At 43.1% G+C, this 26531-nt stretch overlaps 1 protein-coding gene across 2 annotated transcripts in view; it reads left to right on the top strand.

Moving 5' to 3' along the window:
• LOC139607764 (E3 ubiquitin-protein ligase RNF43) overlaps positions 1 to 26531 on the top strand; it is an 83107-nt gene that overhangs the window by 53635 nt on the left and 2941 nt on the right. Inside the window, exons 3-8 of one of the 2 annotated variants that reach the window (XM_071460946.1) lie at positions 22892 to 22966; positions 23123 to 23257; positions 23791 to 23892; positions 24015 to 24185; positions 24288 to 24411; positions 24565 to 26067. In XM_071460946.1, the coding sequence (XP_071317047.1) occupies positions 22892 to 22966; positions 23123 to 23257; positions 23791 to 23892; positions 24015 to 24185; positions 24288 to 24411; positions 24565 to 26067 (2110 nt within the window). The remainder of the gene's footprint in view (positions 1 to 22891; positions 22967 to 23122; positions 23258 to 23790; positions 23893 to 24014; positions 24186 to 24287; positions 24412 to 24564; positions 26068 to 26531) is intronic. The other variant, XM_071460947.1, reaches the window with a different exon arrangement.

Genomic DNA, 26531 nt, shown 5'->3' with positions numbered 1-26531 from the left:
TTTAGAAGCTGCCCACCGTGGCGACGATGTAGCGACATTCCCACACTTCCCCGCTCCTTTCTTCCTCCTCCTGTTGCTCCTTCAGTGGGAACCAAACGGGGGAAGAGGGGTGTCACTCAAGGCTGACTCTAGAAAACAGTTTTGATTAAAGCCTTAATGGCAAGACTGTGTTGTCCCATAAACAAAAAACGGTCTCTCCCTCATCCAAAAGCACCCATTAACAAAAGGCTGTTGCTTCCGAGTGCTTTCTCCCTCCCTGCAGATCGCCTTTGAAATCAGGAGAAGTGAAGGAGGGAGGAAGGATGGGAGGGGAAGGGGGTCCTTCTTGTTGTTTTGGTAGTCTGGAAAGTATGTGATGCAATAAACGCCACTCCAGCCACCTGCATCCTTACTTCCTCAGTGAGATTCAAAGCTTTTGGTTGTGGTGGATTTATTGGGGATTCATCATGCAGCTGTTGAGGAGTCTGCTCTTGGCCTTTTGAAGGGGATGAATCAGATGGTTTGGGATGTGCGGTGCTGGGTCAGCCATGCTCTCTGAGTGGGACTTGTTTACAGTTTAGTCTGACTGTAGCCTGCCTCACTGATCTATAGATACTCTGATGGCCACAGAGGGTTCGTGTTGCACCGCACACACTCAGAATAGACTGTAAAGCAAACAGTAGAGCTCAAAACCTTGAGGGATAAGGTTTCATTGTTGTCCTTTGTTTTTATTTTGGTTTTCAGAGGTTCCTACCCCCGGCATCGCAGGGAGATTCCTGTGCTGATTTGCAGTAATTTGGCCTTTCTCTCTAATGCTCCTTGTTTCACTAGATGGGTCTCACAATATCTCTGCAGAGCCTGGAAAGTTGAAGTCACAGTTGATGCTTTAGGATGTGTCTGCTGCACTTCTAACATTTAACAGAACATGACATCTTCAAATTAAGAGGAAATGCACTTTCTCCAGATGGAATTTGTGCTTTAAGCCTTTAACCGTCGCCCCCTCCTGGTATAGTCTGCACTTCTGGCCACCTCTCAGCCACATCCACACACTTGGATGAAAGGAGTGGTTTTCTCAGATAGAAGCACTGCTACCTCAGTGAAACTTTGAAGCTGAATTTAACTATAGACATTATGATGTTTAAACATTATCAGCAGCATGGCTTTGGTTTTGTACTTCTGATACTGTATTGTGATAAATAATGCTATATTTGCATCTTTACTGCATCTTTTTAGGAAATATTAACAGTAAATAAAAATAGGTTTTTTTTTCTATTTTTTAATTTTTTTATTGTATTTAAAAAGTAAACACTGGCAGTGTCTGCTTCCATTCAGACATATAGTCCAACAACCTCTATCAATAAGGCAGGGTAATCTGCAAATAATTATGCACCGTTCATTTAACTTAATTTAATTTATCTTAATTATTCATTCGTCCACTATACTGCTTAGCCCCTTAGGGGCTGGAGCCCCTGGACAGGTCGCCAGTCTATCACAGGGCTGACATATAGAGACAAACAACACGCTCACGCCAATTAACCTAATGTCTTTGGACTGTGGGAGGAAAACCTGCAAACTCCACACACTTGCTGTGAGATGACAGTGCTAACCTGCACTATCATGCTGCCCTGATCTAAATTAACCTGTATAAAATATTTTAATACTTATTAGTTTTGTATTCAGCTCATTAAAGTTGAACTTAAAAATAGTAATTCATTGTGATTGGCTTCATTTTTTAACATGGGCCAATGTCAGGCTCGTATCAACAGTGAAGCAAGAGAAAGAGGACATGAAACAATAGAATGATGCAGCTATATTATGCCCACATGATTTAGTTTTTACACAAGTTTTCACTTAAAAAAAAGTAAATTAGAAAAACGTATCCAAAAAAGAATCCAAGTCTTCACTTTGCACAGCTATTTCCTACTGATCCCTGTTTCAGATACAGCTCTCTCTATGCAAATGCCTGAGTCAAAGCCCTTCACTGCTCCAGTGGTTTTGCATCATTACACAACACAACACATGCAGAGGCCACGGGCTTTCTCTGCCAGCATGTTGTGCTACAGTAGAAGTGATCTGACTTCCTCCAGCCAGCCTGGCTTTTTTGTTTACACTAAAGCCCTGGAAAGGTTCTCCAGCTAAGTCACAGAGCAACACATGAATCAGTGAGAAAAGGCATCACAGCAGTGACAGGAGGGCTACTCTAACCTCCACACAGGGCTTCCTTACTCCTGAATAAATAATCTGTGCTTTTTGAGCTGACTTTCTGCCACTCACACTGCCATAACACTATCAATAAGAAGCCATGGTTTTGTGAAAATAGCTCTCCCAGTCATTTAATTTTTTGGCCTGTGTCTGAACTTGTTGACTCTCATAGAAAGGCTTGCTTATTGATTCTGCTTCTCTCAGATAAAAAGGGTTTTTGACCTAATTGTACAGTAATTGTGTTTCTTTAACCAGAGTTCTCATGTGTACATGCCTCTGTGTGTGTCTGCACGTGTGTGTGTGTGTGTCTGCATGTGTGTGTGTGTGTGTGTGCGTGTGTGTGTGTGTGGGCGTGTGTGTGTGTGTGTGTGTGTACGTGGATCACATGATCTCAAATCAAATCTCCCAAACCTTTCTCAAGCTGTTAGAGAGGGGGCCGCTTTGTGAGGAGGCAAATTTGGGGATTCAAAGACAGCGTCAGTCACAGGTTATATGATTATCAAATTGAATATGATACTTTAGTAAAGTTGCTCAAAATAAGATGATTAGCAGCATCCATCTAATACTAAAGGTATTATAAGTTCTAGTTGTTATTATTGTGCCAAACAGCCTGCAGCTTGAACTTTATTATGATCAAGTTGACTTGCCAGATGTGGATCTCTTTTTGTGTCATATTTTATACACATATTCATGCATGATCAGAGGGTGTAGGCTAATGACTTTGAAGATTGTGAGCGTGGTCAACATTATACTCTTATATAATAATAATTTTTGTAGGCTAACTTGGATGTTAGTGTCACCTCCCTTGACAAAAAGCCAATGGGATTTTTACATAATTTTTTTTCGTAAAGTTCACAATACACATTTTGTTCAGCAGGATAATCTTCACCAAAAAACACCACTTTTATTTTACAATTGCCTGAAGTAAACAGCTAATGTTAGGCTATAAACTAACTACACCACTGTCGCATGACTTTAACATCACCACCTCTAAGCTTCCAATTGTAGTTTGATTTAGCTCTTACCATTTCTACAAAAGCCTTTCCTCTTACAAAGTTAGTTTACGAAAGTGCAAGTATAAACACAACAAGGCTGTAAAGGTGAACTGGTGAGTAGATCAGTTTTCATGTTTGGCTTGAAGACGTTTAACGTCCCCGACAACCTCTGTAGTCTCATTTAGCCACTTCAGCAACCGCCCTTTTTTAAGAGATGTAAAAACTTCAAGAAATCATGACCGGGGTATTTACTGGTGTATTTTATGTCACTGAATAAAATGTGAAAATCTCTAGAGCTTGTGTTGACCACAGACCTCATTTCAGCCATCGAACCAAAAACCCATTCAAAAAACCCATAGACTTCTATTTGGGACAAGGGAACCATAAGTGTCTAAAATGCTAACTAATTTCAGGGTTTAGGCCTCGTTCCTGCGGCACTCTATGGCTGTAGACTCTTAGGCTTGTTATCTTACTAAATATATAGTATAATTATGGAGTCTTGAAACTGACAAAAGACAGCAAGCGGTTATCAGATGAGTAAAACACACATACACATATTCATCGATCCTGCTCTCAGAGTACACATGAAAAATAAAATTAGTTATGGTGAAAGATAAATAGAAGTATAAAAAAAAAAAAAAAAGTTGGGTAAAAGTTTTGGTAAAAATAAAAACTTTTTTTCATAAACTGACTGAAGCTTCAAGAAAAAGTAAAGAAATGTATACATCTTTTTAAACACTATTGAAATAATTTAATTACTAGCGTTATTAATTGATGTATTCAGTTATACTAGTGAGTCTTAATCGCCACTGGAGTTTTGTTTTCTCCTGAGGAACAGCTGCTAGTGTCAGAAGAGCAAATTTAAAAGCTGTGGCTGTAGAATGAGAAACTAGAGAATGAATTACAATATCTCTACTTTGTCCAGTAAAACTCATGAAAACTGGTCCAATTGTGGTCAAATCTGTCTTCCACTGTGGCCGAAACTTTCAGGCCAGGAAGAGGAGTCCCAGCGAAAGGAAGTGCTTGAAAACAAGGGAAGCCCGTAAAGGGAGGAATAAATCACAGCCCTCATGACAATGTTTTTGTCTTCTCATGTCTGATTGTCTGTAGGGGGTGACACTGACCTCAGGCTATTCCTGCCTGCTGTTTTTTAGCAAAGACAGGGGCTGGAAATGCAATGGCAGCTGCCTTTGGCTTCTTTTCCTTCAGTAGCCGAGTCCAACGTCTCCAGTTCATCGGAGACAAGTCGAGGAGGAGGAACACAGGGGAACATCTGGAAAAAGGGGGATATTTCAGCTTTTGAGAGTAAATGCAAAAAGCAGCAGGTACACAATGGACATTTTGGCCGGTATGAAATGCGTCAGTGTTAGCAGACTTCGAGGTTCGCTTTGATTTCTCTCCCAAGAAAATTCATTATTTGCTTGTCTGTGCCAGACAGTTGCATGGTTGTCTTCAAAGGGATAAACTATGACTTTCTGTTTCTTTCTTCTTTTAGTCAAAGCTTTTGCAACCTTGGCCATGCTTTGCTAATCGACCGGCAAGGACCATGCACCTCTTAAACCATTGCATGCACCTTATATTATTCTTTTTAATCTTTGAAGCATACAAAAAAACGCACACACCATTGCATTTTTACTGTTTCCAATAAGAGATAAACCATAAATCACTGCATAAAAAGTTCGAAAACCACGTGGGGACATTTCAGAATCTGTTTTTCAGCCCTCTGAGCGAAAGGTACAAGCCCTTTCTTCCTGTTATCCTGAGGGTCATATTCTTTATGCTCTTTGTCAGATAGGTTTACACTGCTTTGATCATTTCATCTTGAATGCAACTGCTTCAAAAGTGATGTAGAAGTAGCTTTGGGCTTAAATTTTTCAAGCCTCCTTTTATATCAAGCACTGACAAGTGTCCCAAATATTTTTCCTGCTTTTAGCTGCTTAGAGTCTCTTTTGCTGTGCCTTTCAGACATGTCCTCCTTTTAGCCCTGCGTCATTCCTTCTCTCTTTAGAAATAACAAAAGACTAACTAACCACATTTCTCAGTTTGTGCCTGTTTGACCTTGATGACACAGTCTTCTCCCTCCCATTTCCTCTGCTGCTAAAGTTAGGTGCTGTCTTAGCTCACCATATCAATGTGAAGATAACTCAGTAGGAAGTGCTTAGCCTTGAGTCCAGCAGTCTAATGACTGCCTTCTTTTCAGTCAGTGCACTCATTATGGCTCCTACTGTGCCCATGATGTAATTTGTAGTTTGATTAGCCTGTCTCTGAGGACTGTTGTATTTATTTTGTCTTTGAGATAGATGGTGTTCTTACTGTAGAGGTATTTTTTTGATGATGCAGATATTAAAAGAGAAGCCACACTCACACGGTTTTTAATAAAGCCATAAAATAGGTACCATTGTTGGGCCATTGCCTTATCCACCGTCCTACACAGGCAGAATCGTAACCTCCACCACGCTCTCAGCAAACAGTGGTAACATCAGCTGCAGTCTGCTTTGGTTCTGTGGTGTTGTGACAGAGTTGCTGTTGCATTGTTTTGTACACACTCGTTTACTGGGGGACTACGGTATATTGATTATTCCATGTGTTAACAATCACTGGTAATCTGTCACAAAACACTTAAACCATTGTTTTTTAAAGTACTGCTGTGGCCTGCAGTCACCTCCAAATCAAAGGAAGTTATGTATTTGAAATTAAATAAGTACTAAAATAACAATAAATAACAAAAATAATGCCGTAACTTAAAATTGCACTGCTCTCACGGCCAGTTCAAAATATTATACATAGAAAATAATGCCGTTAGCTTGTTCTGTTGAAGATGGTAGTTTGGCATTAGCATCAGTGTGCAGATCGTGAGCTGAACCAGGCAGCCACTACAACAGTTTTCACAGTATTACTAGTGTTGCAGGAGACAGTAGCCAGGTTTGCACAAGTGACTACTATGACATTTATGAATGGTCTGTGTTTCCATTGATGTTTGAGAGAATTTTTGAAATTCACATGTTTCCATTACTTATTTTTATGTAAGCAGGATAATGGAAACACGCCAAAGTTCAGTCAGTCTTTGCTGCTGTCAGCTGTACTTTGTGTTTAGTTCTCATTAGCAAATGTTAGCACGCTAACACACTAAATAGTAAACATTATACCTGCTAAATGCATGTTAGCATTGCTATTTTGAGCATGTTAGCATGCTAATGTTGCTGCTGTGCTTTAGTGCCGCCTCACAGAGCTGCTAGCATAGCGGGAGACTTGTTTCTTTTTGAATCATCATCTTTGTTCTTCATTGTAAAATTGAATACAAGTGTGACAGGCTGAGGAGGGAGCCAGTGCATTATGAATAAAAAGCAGGAATAAAAAGGTTAAAGTTTGAATTCATGTGTGTGATATATTAGGCCACTTTCCACCCTGTAAGAGATCAACTTACACTTAGAGGTTAACTCTGTTTTTATGCAGACACTCCTCATTTCCAACCCAAAACACTGTCGTTTTGGTCCGTCAGCCCTGTTGTTTGTGGAATTCATCAAGAATAACTCAAGGGAAGTGCAGACATGTACTCAGGCGCGGTGTCAGAGTAAAATATTGTCGTGATGAGCAACTGTGGCCCACTGTAAGACAAATGGGGGAATCTGGAACAAAATTTGAGAGTAGAAATCAGCAGCCAGTTGTCATTGATGCTCATGAAGTATCTGCCGTGTTAGAAGTCCAAGGACAGGAAAACAGGGTGATAAGTTTTCTGTTGTCGTCACACGAGCAGGGGAGTGCATTCCCATGGGACTCGGCCAAAGAATATTTTGGACAAGGAAGAGTCCTGAGTATCAGGAATGTTATTCACATTCCAGCCACCAAAATACTCCTTGGGTTGCTGCTTGTTCACCTCAGCTTGTGAGGGAGGGCTTGTACGCAAGATTTTCTGCTCATTAGGTGCAGATAGTTGCTGTATACTGTTCATGTCAGGTGTCCAACTTTGAGTGCCTGGTTGTCTGAGGGAAATCTGACTCCTGCTGAGGTCACCAGGTGGTTATGATGCAAGTTTGCAGACATGGACGGGTCTGTAGACAGGGGCGGGGCAGTAACAATACTGTGCTGTATGAGCTCTGTGCAAAGACTGTTCACTTGACTTTGTGAATATTTCAGGTTTCCCTCCTCAATGGGAACATGCATTACTCTTTTTGTCACCACTTCAAATACATATGGTGTCATGTATGGTGATTTTGGTGACCTGTGTGAGGCAAAACAAGCATTGATTTCAATTTATCTGTTCAGGTGAGCAGGTGAGAAGGACAGTGTGGTTACTTTCTCGGCAGGGGGTAGAAAGGTGGGTTGGGCCGCTTGGTGAGATATTTTTCACCTTTGGAGCAACAAGGTGAGGAGAAATGTATGAAGAGAAATTAGAGGTTAAATCAACTTAATGCAACCACAGATCAGATTTTAGAGGAACGGTGCATCTCACCTCTGCATTCCTCCACTCTCAGAACAACACTTGCTGGCCCAAGGCTGCTGCAAACACAATTGTAAGCCAGCAAGCATATCAGTTAGTTTATTCATAATCAATCATAGACATTTCCACCTGCAGGTGACAAGGAACATTTTAACTGCAGGTCTTCAAGTTGCGGGGATCATAACACAGTGAGTCTCGAAACTCAGAGATCAGAAAGCCCTACAGGTCACAGCTAAACAGATGTCACCTTGACCTGTGGCATTGTTGTCGTTCAGCTCAGTGCAGCGCTGTCATCACTCCTACCAATGAGGTGTGAGTGATTTGCAGAGGGTCTGCTTCTCTGCTTCACACTCTCCACTCATCCTGTCACCTTAAATAAAATTCTCTGGCCTAAAGGTGTGTGAGTGCATGTGTGTGTGTGTGTGCTACTCCTTGAGGATATTTTCAGCATAACACACCCCAGCTGTGGCCGCAGTTCTCATCCGCATGTCTCGTCAGTTTCTCGCCAGCGTTGCTAAGCTAAACATTGACTCTGAGCTGATGGCACAGCGAACTGTCCTCCCCACACGTACAGAAAATCTGGAAGATGTGTTGTTTGCTTTGAGAGGTGATGTGTTCAGATGCTGGCTGTGTTTTCCTAGCGACTGGTGATTAGCAGCTTGTTGCTCCCATTTCTCACTTTTCTGCTCTTCCTTTTTTCTCTCTCCTCACTGAAACGACACACGGGCTGTGTACTGGCTCTGCATGGTTACTGTAAGCATGGTGAGCAAACACACTCTTCTCTGAGTCTGGTCTGAGTTCGTCAACAGTATCACCACAAAACTTCAATACACAAACAGTGAGACATCTGCAGTGCTGCCCGGTGGGAAGTGCCTTTCCAGAATAGATGCTATTGGAATATCACCTTAACAATAATGTTAACTTAGAAACACGAGTTCACTTGACTTGTAATGAAGATAAATGAATAATAATTGCATTTAACATTTATTTAAAAATATGTTTGTATTGCATTTAACATTTATTTAAAAACTTAAATCTATAGCTTTGTTTGTTTACATTTGTGCAAACAAGCACCATTAATTGTATGCTGAATAAGCTACTATCAGTTCCTGTTTGCACTGAACTCATGGATGTACAGGCAGCTATCACTGGATTTCTTTGATGATGAAGAAAACTTTAAAACATGATGATTGTCAGGCAAGTTCTGGGGTTAATTACGATGATCTTTTATCGTAATACATTCTGAATAGATTTATGGACATTGATTTGTGATGGAAATCTGAGATGGTATTGACGTAAATTATGAGTCACACTGAATCTAAAAATATGTCCATCACATACTGAATGTACGTTTAGATTTAATCTCATGACTCTGAGATGGTGAACAAATTTTGACGCAATTTACAACAATGAGATGTTTTTTAAGTACCCTGATTCCTTCCTTGTGCTGCAGCTACACTTGTTGACTGTGTGTTGGTAAATTGTAAAAGAAACAACTAACTTCCCACTGTTTGCATGTCTGCCTGCACGTGTCTTTTTTGGAACATGAAGGAAACTTACTATGTGTCTTAAATAAATGTTAAGATATGTAAAGGTTGTTTATGTTCATAATAATGAAAGCAGAGTTAAGTGTGACGAAGGTTAGAATCAAATTCGTTCCCAGTCCTCGTACTCTTCGCATGTTGACTCTTAAAACTGAGGAAATAGAAAACAAATCTGGCAGTAGCATTTGTCACTGAAAAGTTGTTGATTCAGTTGTTGAACTGACTTGTTATGTCAAATTCAGTGAACTAAAATCACTAGGTTTCCCATTTTCAGGAGAAGGCTTTGTGCTCATTATTCAACTTAAATGTTTTAAGGTTGAATCAGAGTGAAATGTTTCACAGTGTACTGTCATGCAAGTGACCTTGAAATGAGCGAACTTGTGCTTTATCTCTGCTGTTTGACACACTTGTTAACTAATGAAGCCAGAAGAAAGGAGAAAGTACGTTCTTTCACAAGCAATTGTGTATTTTTGATTTTGCACAGCTACAAATGCGCATGCACACTGTGCATTTGCCCATGTGAGCGTCTATGCACGCTAGGCTGCTTATCTGCTCCCTGAGGGCGAGCACGCCACCCTCTCGCAGAGCTGCTCATGGTATTCAAGAATGCATCTCAAGGCATTCATATTAGGGCGGCACATCTCTCTCTTGTCACTTCAAAGGGAGCGTGCGGAGGTCAGGGTTTCATCAGACTGTTGTCAGCGCTTGGAGCAGACGATCTGAGAAAAATGCTAACCTAAAAATAGAATGCCGTGTCATGTTCATAAAGAGAGACAGAGCCCAGATGATAGGATTCTGTGCCAAATTTCTGTTATTAAGATACCACCACCCCACAGGGTTGGGAGACACCTTGAGCTGGCTGCAGGACAGGTGGGGGGGTGATGGTGCGTTTGCAGCCGCACCAATGAGGTGGAGTGTGGAGATGTTTTTCCACACGGGGATGGCAAATAGGATCGTATGATGAGTGCTTAATGGGCCTGCAGTTACAACAGTACTATATCACTGCCTCTCCCTGATGAATGAGGCGTTCATAGAGCAGTAACTTATTATTACTGCAGTATTAGTCCTTTGATCTTCCAGCAGTTTGAACCCTGGAGATTTTTAGAGGGGTGGCTCGTCAGAATAGCTTTGCAGATGGGATCGGGCCTGGTCTTGCCCTGGCTATGGGGAGAGGAGGCCTGGAGGTGTGCAGAGGCACCAGTGTGCAGGAAAACCTGACTGCAGAGGCATCTCGCTACAGTCTCATGCACCCTTGGTTCCTATATGATGATAAAAACAATGTATTATCATATATTTATCACTATTGATATTGATTGACATTGTTAGATTTTGGTACATTTCCTCAGCCAGGAGAGCCTCAGCCTTGCACCTACTGTAGAAGGTTTTACTGTGAAGGAGGGTTTTGTCCTCGCAGACCCTGAATGTGAAGGTGCTGCCCTTGAATCCCTGCTCAGGAGCCACAATAAAACACAAGATGTCGTTCTCGCCAGGACATTCCTCTATTAATGACAAAGGCGAATGGTAAGCCTCATGGTGAAACATGAAGAGGGAGAGGAGAAGGGAACAGAAGGCAGGAGAGTCAGAGAGGTGGAGAGGTGAATGGGTTGATTCAGAGGAGTGGCAGGAGAGGCCAGAGGGCGACCCACACCAGTCCTGTCTGTCTGCTGCTTCAAGGTCAGGTCTGGCAGTTCAGAAACAGGACTGCTGACAGGAAAATTTGTTGCTTTGATTTAACTCTTTCACGTCTTTGTCCTGCCTTTTTGTTGTCGCCAGTGCCTCTCTGCCGTGCACATTCCCCTCTGTTTACCTACCTAATTCTCTTTCCACCCTCCCATCCTCCATCGGTTCATGTGGCACGTCCCAGTTCTCATTGTGCAGGCTGAGCCGCTGGCCCTCTTTAAGATCTGCATTAGAATGTTGTTTTTATATAGCAGCAAGCGGAGGCATGTGGAGTCTCTTTTGAACTGCTCAGCAAACAGATGGAGGTTTTCACGCTGCCTTTATGAGATTAAGTGAAACATTCCCATAAAAAAAGACATTTCCCCCTGTCCCTTCACCCTCCACTGTCTCACTTTCCCTCTGTCTTACCCTTCTCTTTCTTTCTGTCTTCGTCTCTGTCTCTTTTACCTCCTCTTTTTTTTCTGGCTCGCCTCAGGCTTGGGCAAGGGCACGTTGCTGAAAGTGAAGTGGAAAGTAGACAGGTTTGTGTTACCAATAACTACTTCCCCAGGCAAGCAAGAGAGCACTAAGCATCTCCCAGATTTTAAAGAAAACCAGCAAACAGGTCTTGTGAGTCCAACACTGCAGGCGGAGGGAGTGAGTTCTTGTTTTTCCTCTGCAGTGTGAACCTGTTTAACTCCAACTCAGGTAGATTAGTGCCAAGTGCCCCCTCTCTGGCTTTTAACAGGGGTTTGACAAAACAGATTCACAGGGCAGACAGTGTGCCTCTACGGTATGTAATTCACTCGGATACAATGAGACTATTTAGACTTGCCTAGGCATTTACTCCATGCTTTAGATTTGCATGGAGTAAATACCCAATATCTATCAAGCATAGTTAAGTTAAAATTTGGACTTTTTTTTTTATGACTAGTGTTTTTGAGGGCAGGTGAATTCAGAATGTTATAGGCTATACTGGTGTACATGTGAGCAGCACTGACTTACTCACTAACCTCTTTTTGGTTGTGAGTAAACATCTGATATTAAATGCAGTATCCCTTGTATACATTTTGCAGCAGCAACCCACCATTGCAAAATTATTGCCGCTGATGCAATGTCATGTCGCTATTACATAACCCTGTAGGAGGCTTTTAATTTGAAATGATGGATAAAGTGGAAACGTGCCAATACCTGGCCCAGGTGAGAGCGGAGAGAGGGGGAAAGATAGATTTAACTAGCTAGCATTAGTTACATAGATTTTTTATGACCTATTGATATTTACTCTGACTGCCTGCACACACGAACAACCCAGGTACAACAAAACCCTTCACAGTCAGACCGGCCAGGAGCAAATCCTGTCTCCCTGCCTTTTCAGGGGACCAATGGGCTGTCAGAAAATCCATTACGTTTTTACCAGGCCTGTTGTGTCAGTCTCTCTAGGCCTCTGTGTGCCTCTCATTCAGGGTGCTCATGAGAGCATACAGTGTGCATGGTCCAGGACTAAGCTCACTTCACTGACACAGGTTTAGCCTAGTTCTGCTGGAGTGCACTGGAGTGATAACTTTATTTATCCAAGTGAGGAAATAATCATAATCTGGAAATTCATGTGCATTTTTCATCATTTATCATCATTTAAGTGTATGTCATGCAAGACCCAATGACAACAAATCAAATCAAAGTTGTCATAAAGACATTGGTTCAATTGGTCCACCCAGACTGAAACATTTCAACAACCATTTGATAAAGTGCTATAAAATTTTGTACGGGCTTTCATTTTCATCTTAGAAGGAATCCAAGACTTTGCTGATTCTGTGACTGTTCCTCTAGCGCCACCTTCAGTCTGACTGTCTGACTGAAATGTGTTGACAGCTGAATGGATTTGAAAATGTCTACCACCACTGTCAATAAATGATTTACATGCTTTTCTATTGCTTCTTTGTGCCAATATTTACTGGAGATGTAGAAACCTTGAGGTGTGAGCCAGTAAAATCTCTGCATGTAAATAGCTACCATAAATGTCAAAGATATGGTAGATCTTATTTTCACAAACAAACACCACACTGACTTAAATGAAATGTGATTTGCATCGATTTACTGTAGTCTGTGCAATGGTAGAAGCGTCACTGGAGGGAGTGTATGGTATTCTTGTCATTCGAAATCAAACAAAGTCTTTTAAACTTCATATGTGTCTAGATTTCCCTCATTTACAGGCATTGTGTCTTCAGTTGTCACTGTGCTGGTTGTGTGTGTGTATGTGTGTTTGCTCTGCAGAAAGACACGGCTTACTGCACGGCCTGTTCCAAGAATGAATTCCTGGAGGCTTACAAGAGCTGTTGAATGAGATGGAGGGCTCAGGCCAGGAATGATGGGGGGGGGGGGGAGGCTGCTGTACACTATAGGAGGGGTGTCAGGCTCTCACTTACAGGCCTGATTAAATAACAGGATGCTTTATGAAAACAAGAACATTATCTGCCTCTTAAAAGGCCGGGAAAGGCCCTCTAATTGGCTTCCCCTGAGTCTCTGTGTTGCCGCCAGTTGGTGAGAGAAGAAATCCTCTGCCAGCCACAAACTGAGAGAAATTATTCAGGACACTTTCTCTCCCTCATCAGTACTGCAGGAATGTATCAACACACTGATACCAAGCCTACAAAAAGGGGTGTCATTTTCCACTCAAAGGAGGATTATTCCTGCCTGAATCTCTTGATTGAGTGCAATACAAACAATAAAGAGATAGTGGCTTCTCTGTGGGATCGGACAGTTTCTCATGTGGCAACTTTCACAGCTGAGTTTTTACGAAGGCCCTCTCTAGATGTTTGGAGAAGTGAGAGGAAAGCGTCAGAGGTGGGGTTCAGTATGTTTCTGTTCCCTGTGAGATCAGAAGAGCCTGCACATCCAGGGATCTAACTCTCCCGCTTAACATTTCTCCCCCTGCCATCTATCCAGGTGGTTTACTTAATTACACCTATTAAAGTCAAGTACTCCCATAATTAAAGTATATCGTGATAATTACCACTGTAATTAATTTCAGAACTATTTCATTACACAGCTTTAGGTAATTATAGAGATGGTTCAGTGTAGCAGGAGTCAGTGTTGGTAAAGCATTGTTGGACTGACAATGTCATATATATGTATTACTACTAACTGTCACAGTGGTACACCTCTTTACCAAAGGTGAGGCTCTGTCCTGTCTGTGGTTGTGGGAAGTCAGGATCCATTTTTAAATGTCAACACATCTGTGTGTACATGGCAGAAGATGAGTTCATAACTGTCCTCACACAAAAAAGTCCATTCAGAACGGAGGTGTCTCATATTTCCCAACAAAATCAAACAGAAGTACAGTTTGTTAGAAGTTTACACTTTGTTAACAGGTATATTTCTTAATAAACCGGCAAAGGTAAAAGGAATAGATGTGCATAAAATTACTGATTTCACCTTTGAGATGTAAAAGATAATTAAATGTAATGTTAGGATTTTTTACTGTTGGTCAGACAAAACAAGACATTTAAAGATGTCACTTAAAACCCTTTGACTTATGATCCCTACAGTATATAATGTGATAATTATTAACATGTTTCAGTATAATCATATTTAAGCCCCTTTGTGTAAAACTGTGTTGAAAGGTTCCAACATGGTGGCAGACATTAATGGACATTGCAGGGTTGTCATGTATATGTACAGTGTGTATATGTGGTGCATGTTTTTTTTGCCTGGATATCTAAGTTTACTTGCACTGGTTGGTTTGGTCAAAACACTCTGGTCCAGCTGGATTAAACATTAGACATGGTCCCACCATGTCAAACATTTATTTGCTTTCTTGCCACGTTAGATGGGAAGATCAATTCCACTGTCACATCTTTATGCTGAATTTCAGGCTAGCACCAGAAGAGGGAACAGCTGTGGTTTTATGAGTTGGTTAACTTGTCGTTTTTACACTTTGTTTCCTGTACAGATTAAACAAACACGATGTTAATTAATGAGCTTCAGGGGGCTGGTCAACAGATGTTTTTCCTTTTACCTTTCAACAGATCCAGGCTAGCAGATTCCCCCTGCTTTGAGTCTTTATGCTAAGCTAAGCAAACCATCCTCTGGCAAACAGACATGAGAGAGGTATTGATCCTCTCCTCTTACACTTATTAAGAAAGTGAATAAGCATATTTCAAAAAATTTTGCACTGTTCCTTTAAGGAAGCACAGCTGATGATGGCTGTGAATGAGGTTTTAAAAGTTAAATTTTTTCCTCTTCTTGACATGTTCTTCTTCTTCTTGACACGCTCAGCGCCTGGGCACTGGGCTCGCTGGGTTTAAAAAGCGATATGTAAGGTCACATGTTGGCGTGTGTGCGATGGAGTCGGGCCTCTCTGCTCCATCATCACCGCTGTCACTGGCGGCCACATCCGTCTCATCTGCCCCCCGGCTGCAGGCGCTCGCTGCCCGGCCCTTTGAAGTTTCGAGGATGTGTTTAGCAAACGATAGTGTATCAGATGGCGTTGGTCTTTCTCTGTCAATTTGTGCTTTGCATTTCAAATGTGTGTCACAGTGCAGCTAGCGCCTGCTGAGGAGAGGGGGCGAGAGACAAGGGAAGGGCAGAGAGAAAGAGAGGGGGGAGGGGTGAACTTCAATACTGTGAGTTCTCTAAATGACCTCTCTTACCTCCAGACAGGCAGATCAGGTTCATAACTTTTTCCAATATGTCTCTCTCCTCTGCATGAGAAAGGTGGCCAAGCCCAGGTTCTGGATTTAGTGTTTCTGTGTGTGTGTGTGTGTGTGCCAGGATGAATGGGAGGCAGAGGGAAGTGGAGGAGGAGTGTGTGTGTGATTCAGGCCCACCCCCTCGGGCTCAATACTTTTCCTGAAAGCGTAGAATCTGCTCACCTGCCCTGACTTGCTTCCCTTCCCCTGCCTCCCCTCCTCTTCATTCAGTACCCCCCCCCCCCCCCCCCCCCCCCCCCCCCCCCCCTCCAGCGGCCCCACATCAAAGCACCCCTGTGAGTAATGGATACCCAGCAGGGCCACACCCTTCCCTCCTCCAACCAACTTAACTGCCGCTCAGCCGGTGGCGAGCACCCGGCAATCACAGCACACACACATACAGCAATTATTCACACACAATTAGACCTAAATACACAGCTTCAAAGATAGGGAAACAATATTTAAAGCAAGACCTTGTACTTTTGGTTATTTTTGATGTAATTTACCAAACTGTTTCAACATTTATATAAGTGTACTTAGCTAGAAAAAATATAAGAAGGAATGTAGTCACTGTGAGAATTAATTAAAAAAAAATGCCAATTGATCTAAAAAATTTAATTGTCTGTTTAAATATTGTGTAAATATTAATTATGGCAATGAAAAAGAAATTCCTCTCACCATCCATATTGGGAAAATAAATAATATTACTTTGACAAATGACTGAGTACCACTGCTAAAAACGGGCCTTTTGGTCAACATACATACAACTTATGAGGAATTTACAAAAAAAAAAAACAGTACTTATTGAAGTAGTAGAAAACAATAATGTTGTTTAAGTCACCGACACTAAAATCATCCATGTGTCCACAGTCATCTATTGTAGTTGTAACTTGTGCTATATGCTAAAGCTAATATGTAAAATAAATTAATGTTTTATTTTATTGGCTGTTTATTTGTGTATACATGTTTTATACAAGATCATTAAATTGATAAATCTTTACATAAATAAACTTATAAGTTGAAACTTGACTCAAGTCCATCAAGGTTCACATCACACCACATCAAATCAGACGGGGGTGGGGGGTGGATGAACCTGACACTCGGGTTTGTGCCTCAGTACTCCTAATACCTGAGTATTAGATTCAGATGGATCTGAACATGTCAGCCACAGAAGAAAATATTTAATCTGACATTAAACTGGTTAGAAACTGATCTGCTGTGTGTGTCACCAGGTTCACTAGAATGTTTCACGGTGCAGGAGGTGAGAACAGGACTTACTTCTGTAAACTGCTCTTTGAAGAATATACATTATTTTTAGAATTAGTTTCTATAACTTCACATGTATTCATAGTCTAACTTTACATTATTATTATTATTATTATTATTATTATTATATGGTTTCCCCTATCAGCTGTTTGTAGATTGACAGTGCATCGTGCTGCTGTGGTGTTGGGGCTGTTCTTGAATCAGGTTTCTCTTTTTTGAAAATAAATTTCCACACATTGGGTATTGGTAGGTTTCCTGCAAGTCTATTTTGGATCACATCCAAAATGTTGGACCTCTGTCTTGTACATTGAATGTAAATATAACTTAATGTAAAAAAGAAACTCAAATGACACTGGAGAAAGGAGCTTTCTCCAGTGTCAGAGGAAATAGACTCAGGTGGATGAAAAAATAAAATAAAAAAATATACCTGTGTCAGAAGTTAGCCAACAATCATCAGTGTTACAGGTAAACTGACCAGTAGGAAAATCTCCAAACTGATATGTGTTGTTATGTGCCCCCTCCCCCCTCCCAAATCATCGTCACCAGCCCCCGCCCCCGTCTGCTCCCCATTTAGCCATGCGGCGTGTCCCAGTGCCTCAGTAATGGTTCCAGTGTGCCGGGCCGGTCAGGAGAAATGACAGAGCAGAGTCTCAGCCTCAGACCTGTAGGCCCAGCGCTCTGTACTCTGTCATTAGACGCTTTAATGCAGCAGCACCACAGCGTGCACGCCTCCCTCCCTGTCCTTCTCTTTTTTTCTTTACCTCTTTCACTCTCACTCCTTATTCCCACACATATTATTCCATGCTATAATTGACTCATGCACTGAATGATGTGGATAGTCACGCTGGGAAAACAGACCAACCGGGTCCCCACAAGTACTACAAAGTTAGAGTGAGTTAAATAGAGCCCAGCAGCATGCTTTAAGAGAGTTCAAGGGTTATCAGAGCCCAAAAAAGCTTTCTGAGTGTAATAAAGATTTTCAAAATAAAATCAACCATGCTCACTAATTAGCGTCACTTGAGTTTCACTGGTTGAACTGCTAAAATATCATATCTATATCATTCATCATTTTCTATATCATTTAGCCAGAGAGAGAAGGAAAGTGAAAGTGAGAGTTATAATATGTAACTTTTCACATTAAAATGTCTAAAAATGACTGGACTTATGTGATATAGTTTTTGAGTTGTGTTCTTACCTTATCCGAAATGTTTTCAGCAATTCTCAAACCTAGAGAATTGATTTTAATTATGATAACGGTGATGGTAACATTTAGTTACCTGTCAATGACGTCATATGGCCTATGCACATGTGTTGGCATTGTGGTTGTAGTTGTCTGCCAGAAGCTCAAAATTGACTTTTATCCAGTTTTAAGTCACATTTTTAAGATACACTTTTTACACCTTGGTCGTTTCCAATTATATATTTTCACTGGCAAATGTTAGACAGCTCAGCTCTCAGCCCCCCAAGATGTCTTGTGTCTGCCAGAGAGCATCGGTGAATGACTCACTTTTATTGTGAAACTGCTTTATTCAGTGTTTGTACCAGTTAAAGTCACCGGGTCTGTTTGTTTTGGAGAGGATGTGACCTCTGTGGATAATTCTGCTCCTGGTAAAAACCTCCTGAACAACTGACACTGAAGCAGGAGAAGCTGATGGCAGTGGTGATGCAGACAACTCCCATGATCCCATGCTACTTCATGATGTCACTAAGCGGCATCTTTTGTTATTGTTTTGATTGAGAGACCCCTAATGGCAGAAGTTAAATACTGTGTGTTTAAAAACGACTTTTTCAAAAAAATTATTTTCTTATGAACTTTTTTAGATCTGTCTTGTTTTAAACTGGAAACCTTTGGAACAAGTTGGCAGATTAATTTCTTGATAAATGAAGAATGTTGATGGCTCAGAATGAGGCTAAATGATTGAATTGTTGCATTGTGGTCACTGCTGCAAGTCAAGATCTCACTGCCCCCTTTAGTGCAGCACTTAAGACATAAAAGCTACTGTCAAAAGTCAAAGGTTACGCAGCTACTGGGTCACTCTGAATATAGTTCTGTAATCATAGATGTTCAACTAATGTAGCAGATGCTTCTCCGTGGTAAGACTGTATGTGTGTATGGGTGTGTAATATTCTGAACATTGCCCTGTCCTGTTTCTCTCCATTACGCTGGAACATGGCTGCAGATGAAGGCAGCTGGCCCGCTGGCCTGGCTGTGCCATCCACACCACATTAATCCCATGACAAACACTGAGACGATTGGCGAAGTGATCTTGTCAGGTGACAGAAAAAGCTTGGCCCATCCCTGATGTGAAATAAAGACATCACAGCAGCGTAGTTTGCTTCTACCCAGTTGGGAACAAGCTGTGATGCCAGGCCTGGCTCACACACCGCACTTCACCAGGGATGTAAACAAACAGCGCTGGCGCGCCCCAAGCACGCCACCCGCTGCTGGAGAAGGCAGATCACTGGCTGGAGTCACAGCAGTTTACGCAAGACGAGCTAGAGTTGATGCTGTAGATAGCTACAGTATGTGCTCCTGTCAGCTGCAGTAGGTGTTACAACTTGTAGCCACTGTGTCTAAGATCTATACTTTTTTCATGTGATTGTAGCATCTTTCAAATTGTTCTGATGGAAGATGGTTTTGTTTGTAGAGCCAAGAGATGCCGTCAGTGAAGAATCTGTGGTGTTTTCAGCTCAGACTTACAGAGGGGCTGCAGGGACACTGACCATTTCAAAAAACTATTAAAACAAGAACCACTTACTGGGTTTTTACAGAGCACACTCATGGCCTTGATCAGCAGATTGACTTTAGTTTCAGTGTAGCAGGTTTTGAGTGCAGGATGCTCACACTGGAAAAGTAACAAAACTAAGTACAAAACTCAAATTTAGATAGTAACCCTTTAGATTATGGAACTCAACATACAGCATTATCTTTGTTCTTATATTACAGGAACATGATGAACAACCTACAGCAGCAAATCTAACATTTGGGAAGAACTTATGCTGTTTTTAACCACTGGGTACAAACAATTACTCTATATAGGGAGGATATACACCATGTGCTGCAGGCCATGATTCAAAGTGTTTACACTGAGGGGTCAGTATGAATACTATAAAACACTTGTTTTTTCGATTGTGCTGTTGAAGTGTTCTGCGCCTCAATGCAAGAAATAAAGAGGAAGCAAAAAAGTAAAACAAATGACAGATGATGGTGACACAACTTGAGGGAAGTAAGAACACTGCAACAGTGCTGTTTAATTGTTGTACATGACATGTATGACATGCAGATTAATATTTTTTTTGTACAAAATGATTAGTACATGTATTTGTTTGTACTAAGTGCAGAACAGTACAGTGTCTTAGCTCCATACTGAGCTGAGGCACAGCCAGTGTTTTTTTTCTGATGTACAGTACTGGAGGTTTCACACTGAAAACATAGTGACTTTCAGAGCTTTTGATGTGGCACAGTATGAATGATAAAATGATCAGTTTCCTGGCTTTGTGCATGCTGACTCACTGTCACACTGTCATGACTTACTGGTACACTTGAATAGAACAGAGTCATTGTTCATGTTATTCAGTAGTTTGTGTTTTTCCTGCTTAGGTAAGTGTGTAGGCTCAGTAATAAGACTGGATGATGATTATCTATATATTGAATTTACATTTCTCTGTTGTGGGTGGCAAGCATAGGAAAACCCTGATAAGCCTGTATGTTATGGGCTGTGTGTGGTAAGATGAATGCATACCTGCATCTGTGTGTGTGTGTGTGTGTGTGTGTGTGTGTGACCTCACAGTGCCTCTTTCTGGTTCAGTGCCCTCAGGTGTGTTTATGTTTGTGACAGCTTGCTTTTGCAGAAAGCTCTCCACGACCTGCTACCACTCTCACCATCGGTAACACCACTCTGTTTCACAACAGCTTGCAGGATGTCGCTGGCGTGCGTCCACACCTTCCCTCAAAAGCCCATCAGTGTTAAAAGCAGCAGACTGTTGTGGTGTGTGCGTTGTTTGTTAGTTTTTCAGTGGTGACATCTCCACTGTAGAACTCTGTAAACCACAGTTATTTCCAAAGCTGCAATCGCCTTTACTCAAATGCAAAAAAATTGTTTAATCACATGTGTCAAGCTGCACCCCACGAGGACGGGTGTTTACCTAACCACAGCCCCGTCTGTCTCAGTTCCGACCGTAACTAACCTGGAGATGTTGAAACACTTTAGCTGGCGCTCTTTAAGTGTCTTGTTAGCGTCAGACCTGCACTTTTCATTGCAGCATTAAAGGTTAAATATATCTCTGTTAATCATGTAATGAGATCTCTCAGGCCTCATCCAGCTCTGTGGCTCAGTAGAGGCGTACGTCTCGACGACCGCACTGTGGTGCCACTACTACTAATACTGTGATATAATAAGACCACAGCACTGGTCATCTGAGGAATATAGTATGGTATATTCTTGAACTGGCTGTTGTTAGTCTGAACTGCAAGAGGCTATTTGAAACCCCTGGTTCTGTGTGTGTGTGTGCGTGTGTGTGTATGTGTGGACCACAAGAGCAGGCTTTCCTTCATTTATTACCACGATTAGAGGACGTATGGGCACAGAGAACTTTTGAACCCCAGGTAAAGCAAATTCCCACATGTCAAAGATCCAGCTTTTTTTTTTTTCTCCCATGTGACCACACCCCATTTAGGTCCATGCATGTACTACAATTACTGTTCTGATGAGACGGGGAAAGAGCCTGCTGCATGAGAGCTGGAAGCCAAATCAGAGGGGATATGTTAATTTTTTATTTGACCTCTCCCTGACCGCTGATACTGTGGCCTTTGAATACCGTCTGTGGGACAATGTTGCAAAGTCACAACTACACAGAAACACGCACACGTACTGTCTGCACATTCACAGATGGCACATAAATGAAGCGGGGTGAATTTCTGCATACAAAGGAAATGTCTGTTCCTTCCCTGTCAGACGCTGACTTTCTCTTTTTGAAGTGTTAAATAATGACCCCAGTTCAATGCCACCGCTCCATAAAAGAGGTTTCTCATTAACCTGAATAATGGATCAACTGAGTGAAGCCTTTACCTGAATTTCTTGTGTGTGAGTGCACGCACACCCTCCTGCCGTGGGCTGTGAGCAGTAGGCCTGGAATCACTGTTTAGAGTTGTGTTTGACCTGGGTGATTAGGTGTTTAAACTTGTGTCTCCTCCTCATTAAGTGTTGGCAGATGCCAGGCGCTTGAGAGCATGTGATGAGATATTGATGAAAAGGCCGCTATTTGTTTTCTCACCGTCGTCTGGTGGTGTTGGCGAAAGCATTTCTAGGCTTTTGATCACACAAACTACACTCAGAGCCAACGCAGAAAAACGCCTCTTACACAAGTCAGGTCAATCCAGCTCCTGTCTGGGAGGAGCTGGTCAGTAGCAGTAGCAGTGCAAACACACAGGAGCTAACACACACACCCACACACACATACACTCTGCAGCTTGTAGAAATGACAGTATCTCTATATCTATAAGTTTATAATATAAAACTAAGAAAACTGTGCTTCGCTGCTCCTGTCCAGCTGTATGTAGGTTGCAGCCTGTGCTGTATATTGCTCACTGATGTGCCACCGTGCCTCTCTTTTTAATGCTTAAGCTTTAAAGTTACACTGTACCACAGACTGGGAGACCTGCAGATTATTTTCAAAACCTTGTTTGAATACAAAACGCTGCTTATTTGCATGATCAGCTGATGCCCCACCCGTTTTCTTTCACTCACCATTTCCCCCTTTTCTTTCACTCAGTCAGATAATACTACAGTGTTTCATTTAGCCGCTCTCTCCAACATTAGAAAAAACTGCAGCAGATTTGTGGCCTTCATTGTCACACACACACTCTAACACACTTTCTAGTCTCTGTCTGGACAGAGTCAGGTGGAAAAGTGGCAGGAGGAGCTGTACTTTGGTCTGAGTCAGGAGGCCGAGGCTCGTGGCGTGACTGCCACCTAGTGATGGTTTAAGACACTGACGCTAATTGTCATCATCACCTGCATAACTGATCTCTGAAGGAGTGATGTTTTCTGTTGCTCAGGAGTTCCACTATGCAGATGAAGTTAAACAACCCTAACCCCTCTCCCGTGTTGCCTCCTTCAGGCTCGCATGGCGCTGGATAAAGGAGCTCAGGCTGTGATCTTTGATGTCAGTGATGATGCCAACGCTGCAGCTGAGGTGAGTGTGACACAGCTAGAGACGCAGCTACACTTTGATCAATTAATAAATATGTCAGATGAACTAGCATACACAGGATGGTCATATAGCTGTGTCTTTCTCTTCCTGCTTCGGTTACCACCCTGTTACCACACACACACACACACACACACACAGCTGCGAGAAACAGACTCCCTTCCCCGTCCAGTCGTGCTGGTGAAGGCTGAGGATGCTGAGGAGCTGATGGGTTTGGTCAACAAGAACGAGGAGGCCAAAGTCCGCATTGAGATCTTTTTGGAGCAGACTAGATGGGTGAGCACTGAAACACAAACACACACACACACATACATACACATACACACACACCATTATGAGCTCTCATGCACTGTGATTTTCCTTTTATGGGCTGGAAGAAGGAGAAAGCGCTCAGGGAAATAGCAGAACAGAAAGGAAGTTGTGTGAAAAATGGGGAAATTTCACACCATGTTAGCTGAGAGGCCACTTGAGACTCTGTGTTTAATGGTTTTTGGTGTGAAATACACAGACTTTATTGTGAGCTGAGTGTTAGGATGCAAATGGACCAACAAGCATAGAGAGGAGAGGGTGGGAGATAGGCGTGCATGGGTCCACTATCATAAACACTGAAGGGCATTTATAAGATTTACAAGATCTAAACCAACAAAGTCATTCTTGCAGTGTGTTCATGTTTTAGACTTACATCTGGATTTCTTCCAGATTCCAGAAGATTGTCTTGTCACTGCTAAGCTTTAAATTATAGTAAAGTAGTGACTTTAAATTATAAAAATAAATATTTGCTCTCCTTCTTTCATCTTTTCCCTTGTCAGCCACATTATGATGTGGGGATCCTGCTCACCATTGTCCTGGCTATTCTGACCATCGTCTTAATCTTTGCTTTTCGCTACAAGTGCAAGTCCAACAGAACCTGGGTGAGTGGAAGCAACAACACTGGTAGAAGTATAAAGCTTACAAACTGTCATTGCTTTGGATCCAGAGCTCAGTTGGAGGCCTTTCAAAGGATTTTCTTCCTCTCCCCTTCTAATGTGTGCAGGACTCCGTCCATCAGCAGACCATGCGGGCCATTAGTCGACTGGAGACCAAAACCTACAGCTCTCAGGGCTGCTCAGGCTCACACCGCCACCGAGGGGCCTGGGGGTCGGCCAGCAGCTCCAACTCAAGCCCCGTCTGTGCCATTTGCCTGGAGGAGTTCCAGGACGGGCAGGTAAAAGGCGGCAGAGCGGGGAACAGTTAGTTAGTTACTGAAATGTGCAACTTGTTTGTCATTTATCCTTGAATCTGCTTCTGTGTCTCATTCTCCTCCCAGCACCTGAGGATCATCTCCTGCGCTCATGAGTTCCATAAAGACTGCGTCGACCCCTGGCTGCTGCAGCACCGCACCTGTCCCCTCTGCATGCACAACATCATGGGTGAGGACAAGCATATTTCCAGTTAAGTTTTGTTAAAGACTTCCCGTCAAACCATAGACTGCAATCTATTTTCATCGACTGAATTAGCACTCTGATGTTTAGTTTAGGAAACTTTAGGTCACTATTACAACCCTGCAGTCCTCTGTATGTTCTAACTGCTCCTGCGGTCCACAGGGACAGAGCGGCAGCCCCAGAGGAGCAGGCTCCAGCAGAGTCCAGAACAAAGCCAAGGCTTCCTGCACCCTCAGCCTTACAGCAGCCCACACAATCACCCCTTCCCTCAGCATGCTGTCCCCTTCTCTATGAGGCCCCACTATCCCCGTGGACCCTCTGGACCATATCCCTCTCTGGGCCACTACAGTGGCTCTTCTCCCATGGACACCCAAACACTACGTTTCCTCACCAGTAGGCCGCTTGGCTCTGGCTGTGGCTACCGCCTTCCTGCTGAGGGTCCCGGAAGGCCCCACAGGATTGGAGGTAACTGCAGGACGTCCACTCACCACTACACCCCTCGTCGGTCCTGCCAGAACTATCGTTCATCTTGTCCGACCCAGCGCAGTGCATCTTGCTCAAGACTGCACCACACCACCTCTGTCCCACCACAGACCCGTGGAGCGCCAGCCCTCAGCCGGCAGGACGAGGGCAGCTGCTCAGGTGGCAGCTACCACACGGAGCGCAGTGGATATTTGGCTGATGGGCCAGCGAGTGATTCCAGCTCAGGGCCCTGTCATGGATCCTCCAGTGACTCAGTTCTCAACTGTACTGACATATCCCTGCAGGGGGTTTATGGCAGCTGGTCCACCTTTCGTAGCTCTCTGAGTAGTGACTATGATCCATTCGTGTATTACGCGCCAGGTCCTGGGCGGGGCCCTCGGAGAAACAGCCTGGAGGCTGGTGCCCAGGCTCGGCCCAGGTCTCTGGATTCTGTGGTGAATAAAGCAGGCTGCCCTGAAGAACAGCCACAGACTGTGCTCAGCCACATCCACTACCACCGCCACAGACACCACCACTATGAGGAGGGGGAGCACAGCCAGGGCCTAAGCAGAGGCTCAGACGAGGAGCAGGGGGCCGCTGCTGCTGCACCTGCTGCTCTTGTCCTGGACAAAGACTCACCTGTCTGCCCTCCTAAGCACAGCCCCTGCCAGTGCCCAAAGCCAGACCCCACAGATCGGCCCAGCCCGGGACAGACAGAGTGTCAGGACCTCGACCCTGGCAGCTCTACAGGACCTCCTGTTCTGATGTCCCCAATCCCCTTACAGCTCCAACCCCACTGCTGCCACCAGGGACACGGACACCCTCCCGCTCCTCTTGGGCGAGTGAGTGGCTGTGTGCTTGATGGTCCCTCTGTCCGCTTCCACCAGAGCCTGGATCTGCAGGACGACCGTAGCATCCACATTCACTACGGCCAGGGCCCGGGCTTCTGCTGCTCTCCTCCTGAGCTGCACCCTGCCCTGCTCCCTGTGCCCCTCATTCTGGACTCTGGAGGGATGGAGGACTGGCCTTGCTGTGCCGGGGCCCATGTTGTGTGGCAGAAACGGGTGCAGCAGGCTTGCTCAGAGCCTCAGCTCTTGGGGCCTGGGACTTCTATGGACAGGCCCCCCTGCAGGTTCCACGGGCCTGCTGCAGACTGCAACACAAACATTTGTTTATACTGCCAAACATTACACCACAATCAGGGTGGGTGTCTCACTGCTTTATCTTTAACACCATGAACAGGAGTTTGGTCTGAAAGGATAATTTTCGTTTATTGGTTATGATAACATTTCAGTCACTGAAGTAAATGCTCACATCTGGGAACATGGTGACATCACCACAACAAAGCAAGCATCAGGTGGTCAGACCATCAGAGTGGCTGTAAACAAACTCAAAATTTAGCAAATTATCTAAACCAGTGGTTCTCAAACTGTTTTGCATAACCCTAAACTGACACAAATTAGACCACAGACCCCCATTTGATAAGCTTTGTCCCAGGGTCCTATAACATAACAACAATAACATTTCTGCTTTTAGATATTTTATTACAGATAGTGTCTAAAACCCATCATACATAGTCATACATTCTGTTATTGTGTTACTTATGGGTGGAATTACAGTGAAATGAAATTATTCACCTCTTTGCTGGGGACCACCAGGAACCCCCT

This window comes from Trachinotus anak, unplaced genomic scaffold (genome assembly GCF_046630095.1).
Source record: "Trachinotus anak isolate AG129_WGS33_773 ecotype Australia unplaced genomic scaffold, CSIRO_AGI_Tana_v1 ptg000024l, whole genome shotgun sequence".
Lineage (NCBI taxonomy): Eukaryota > Metazoa > Chordata > Actinopteri > Carangiformes > Carangidae > Trachinotus > Trachinotus anak.
This window is presented reverse-complemented; position numbering and strand designations above follow the sequence as displayed.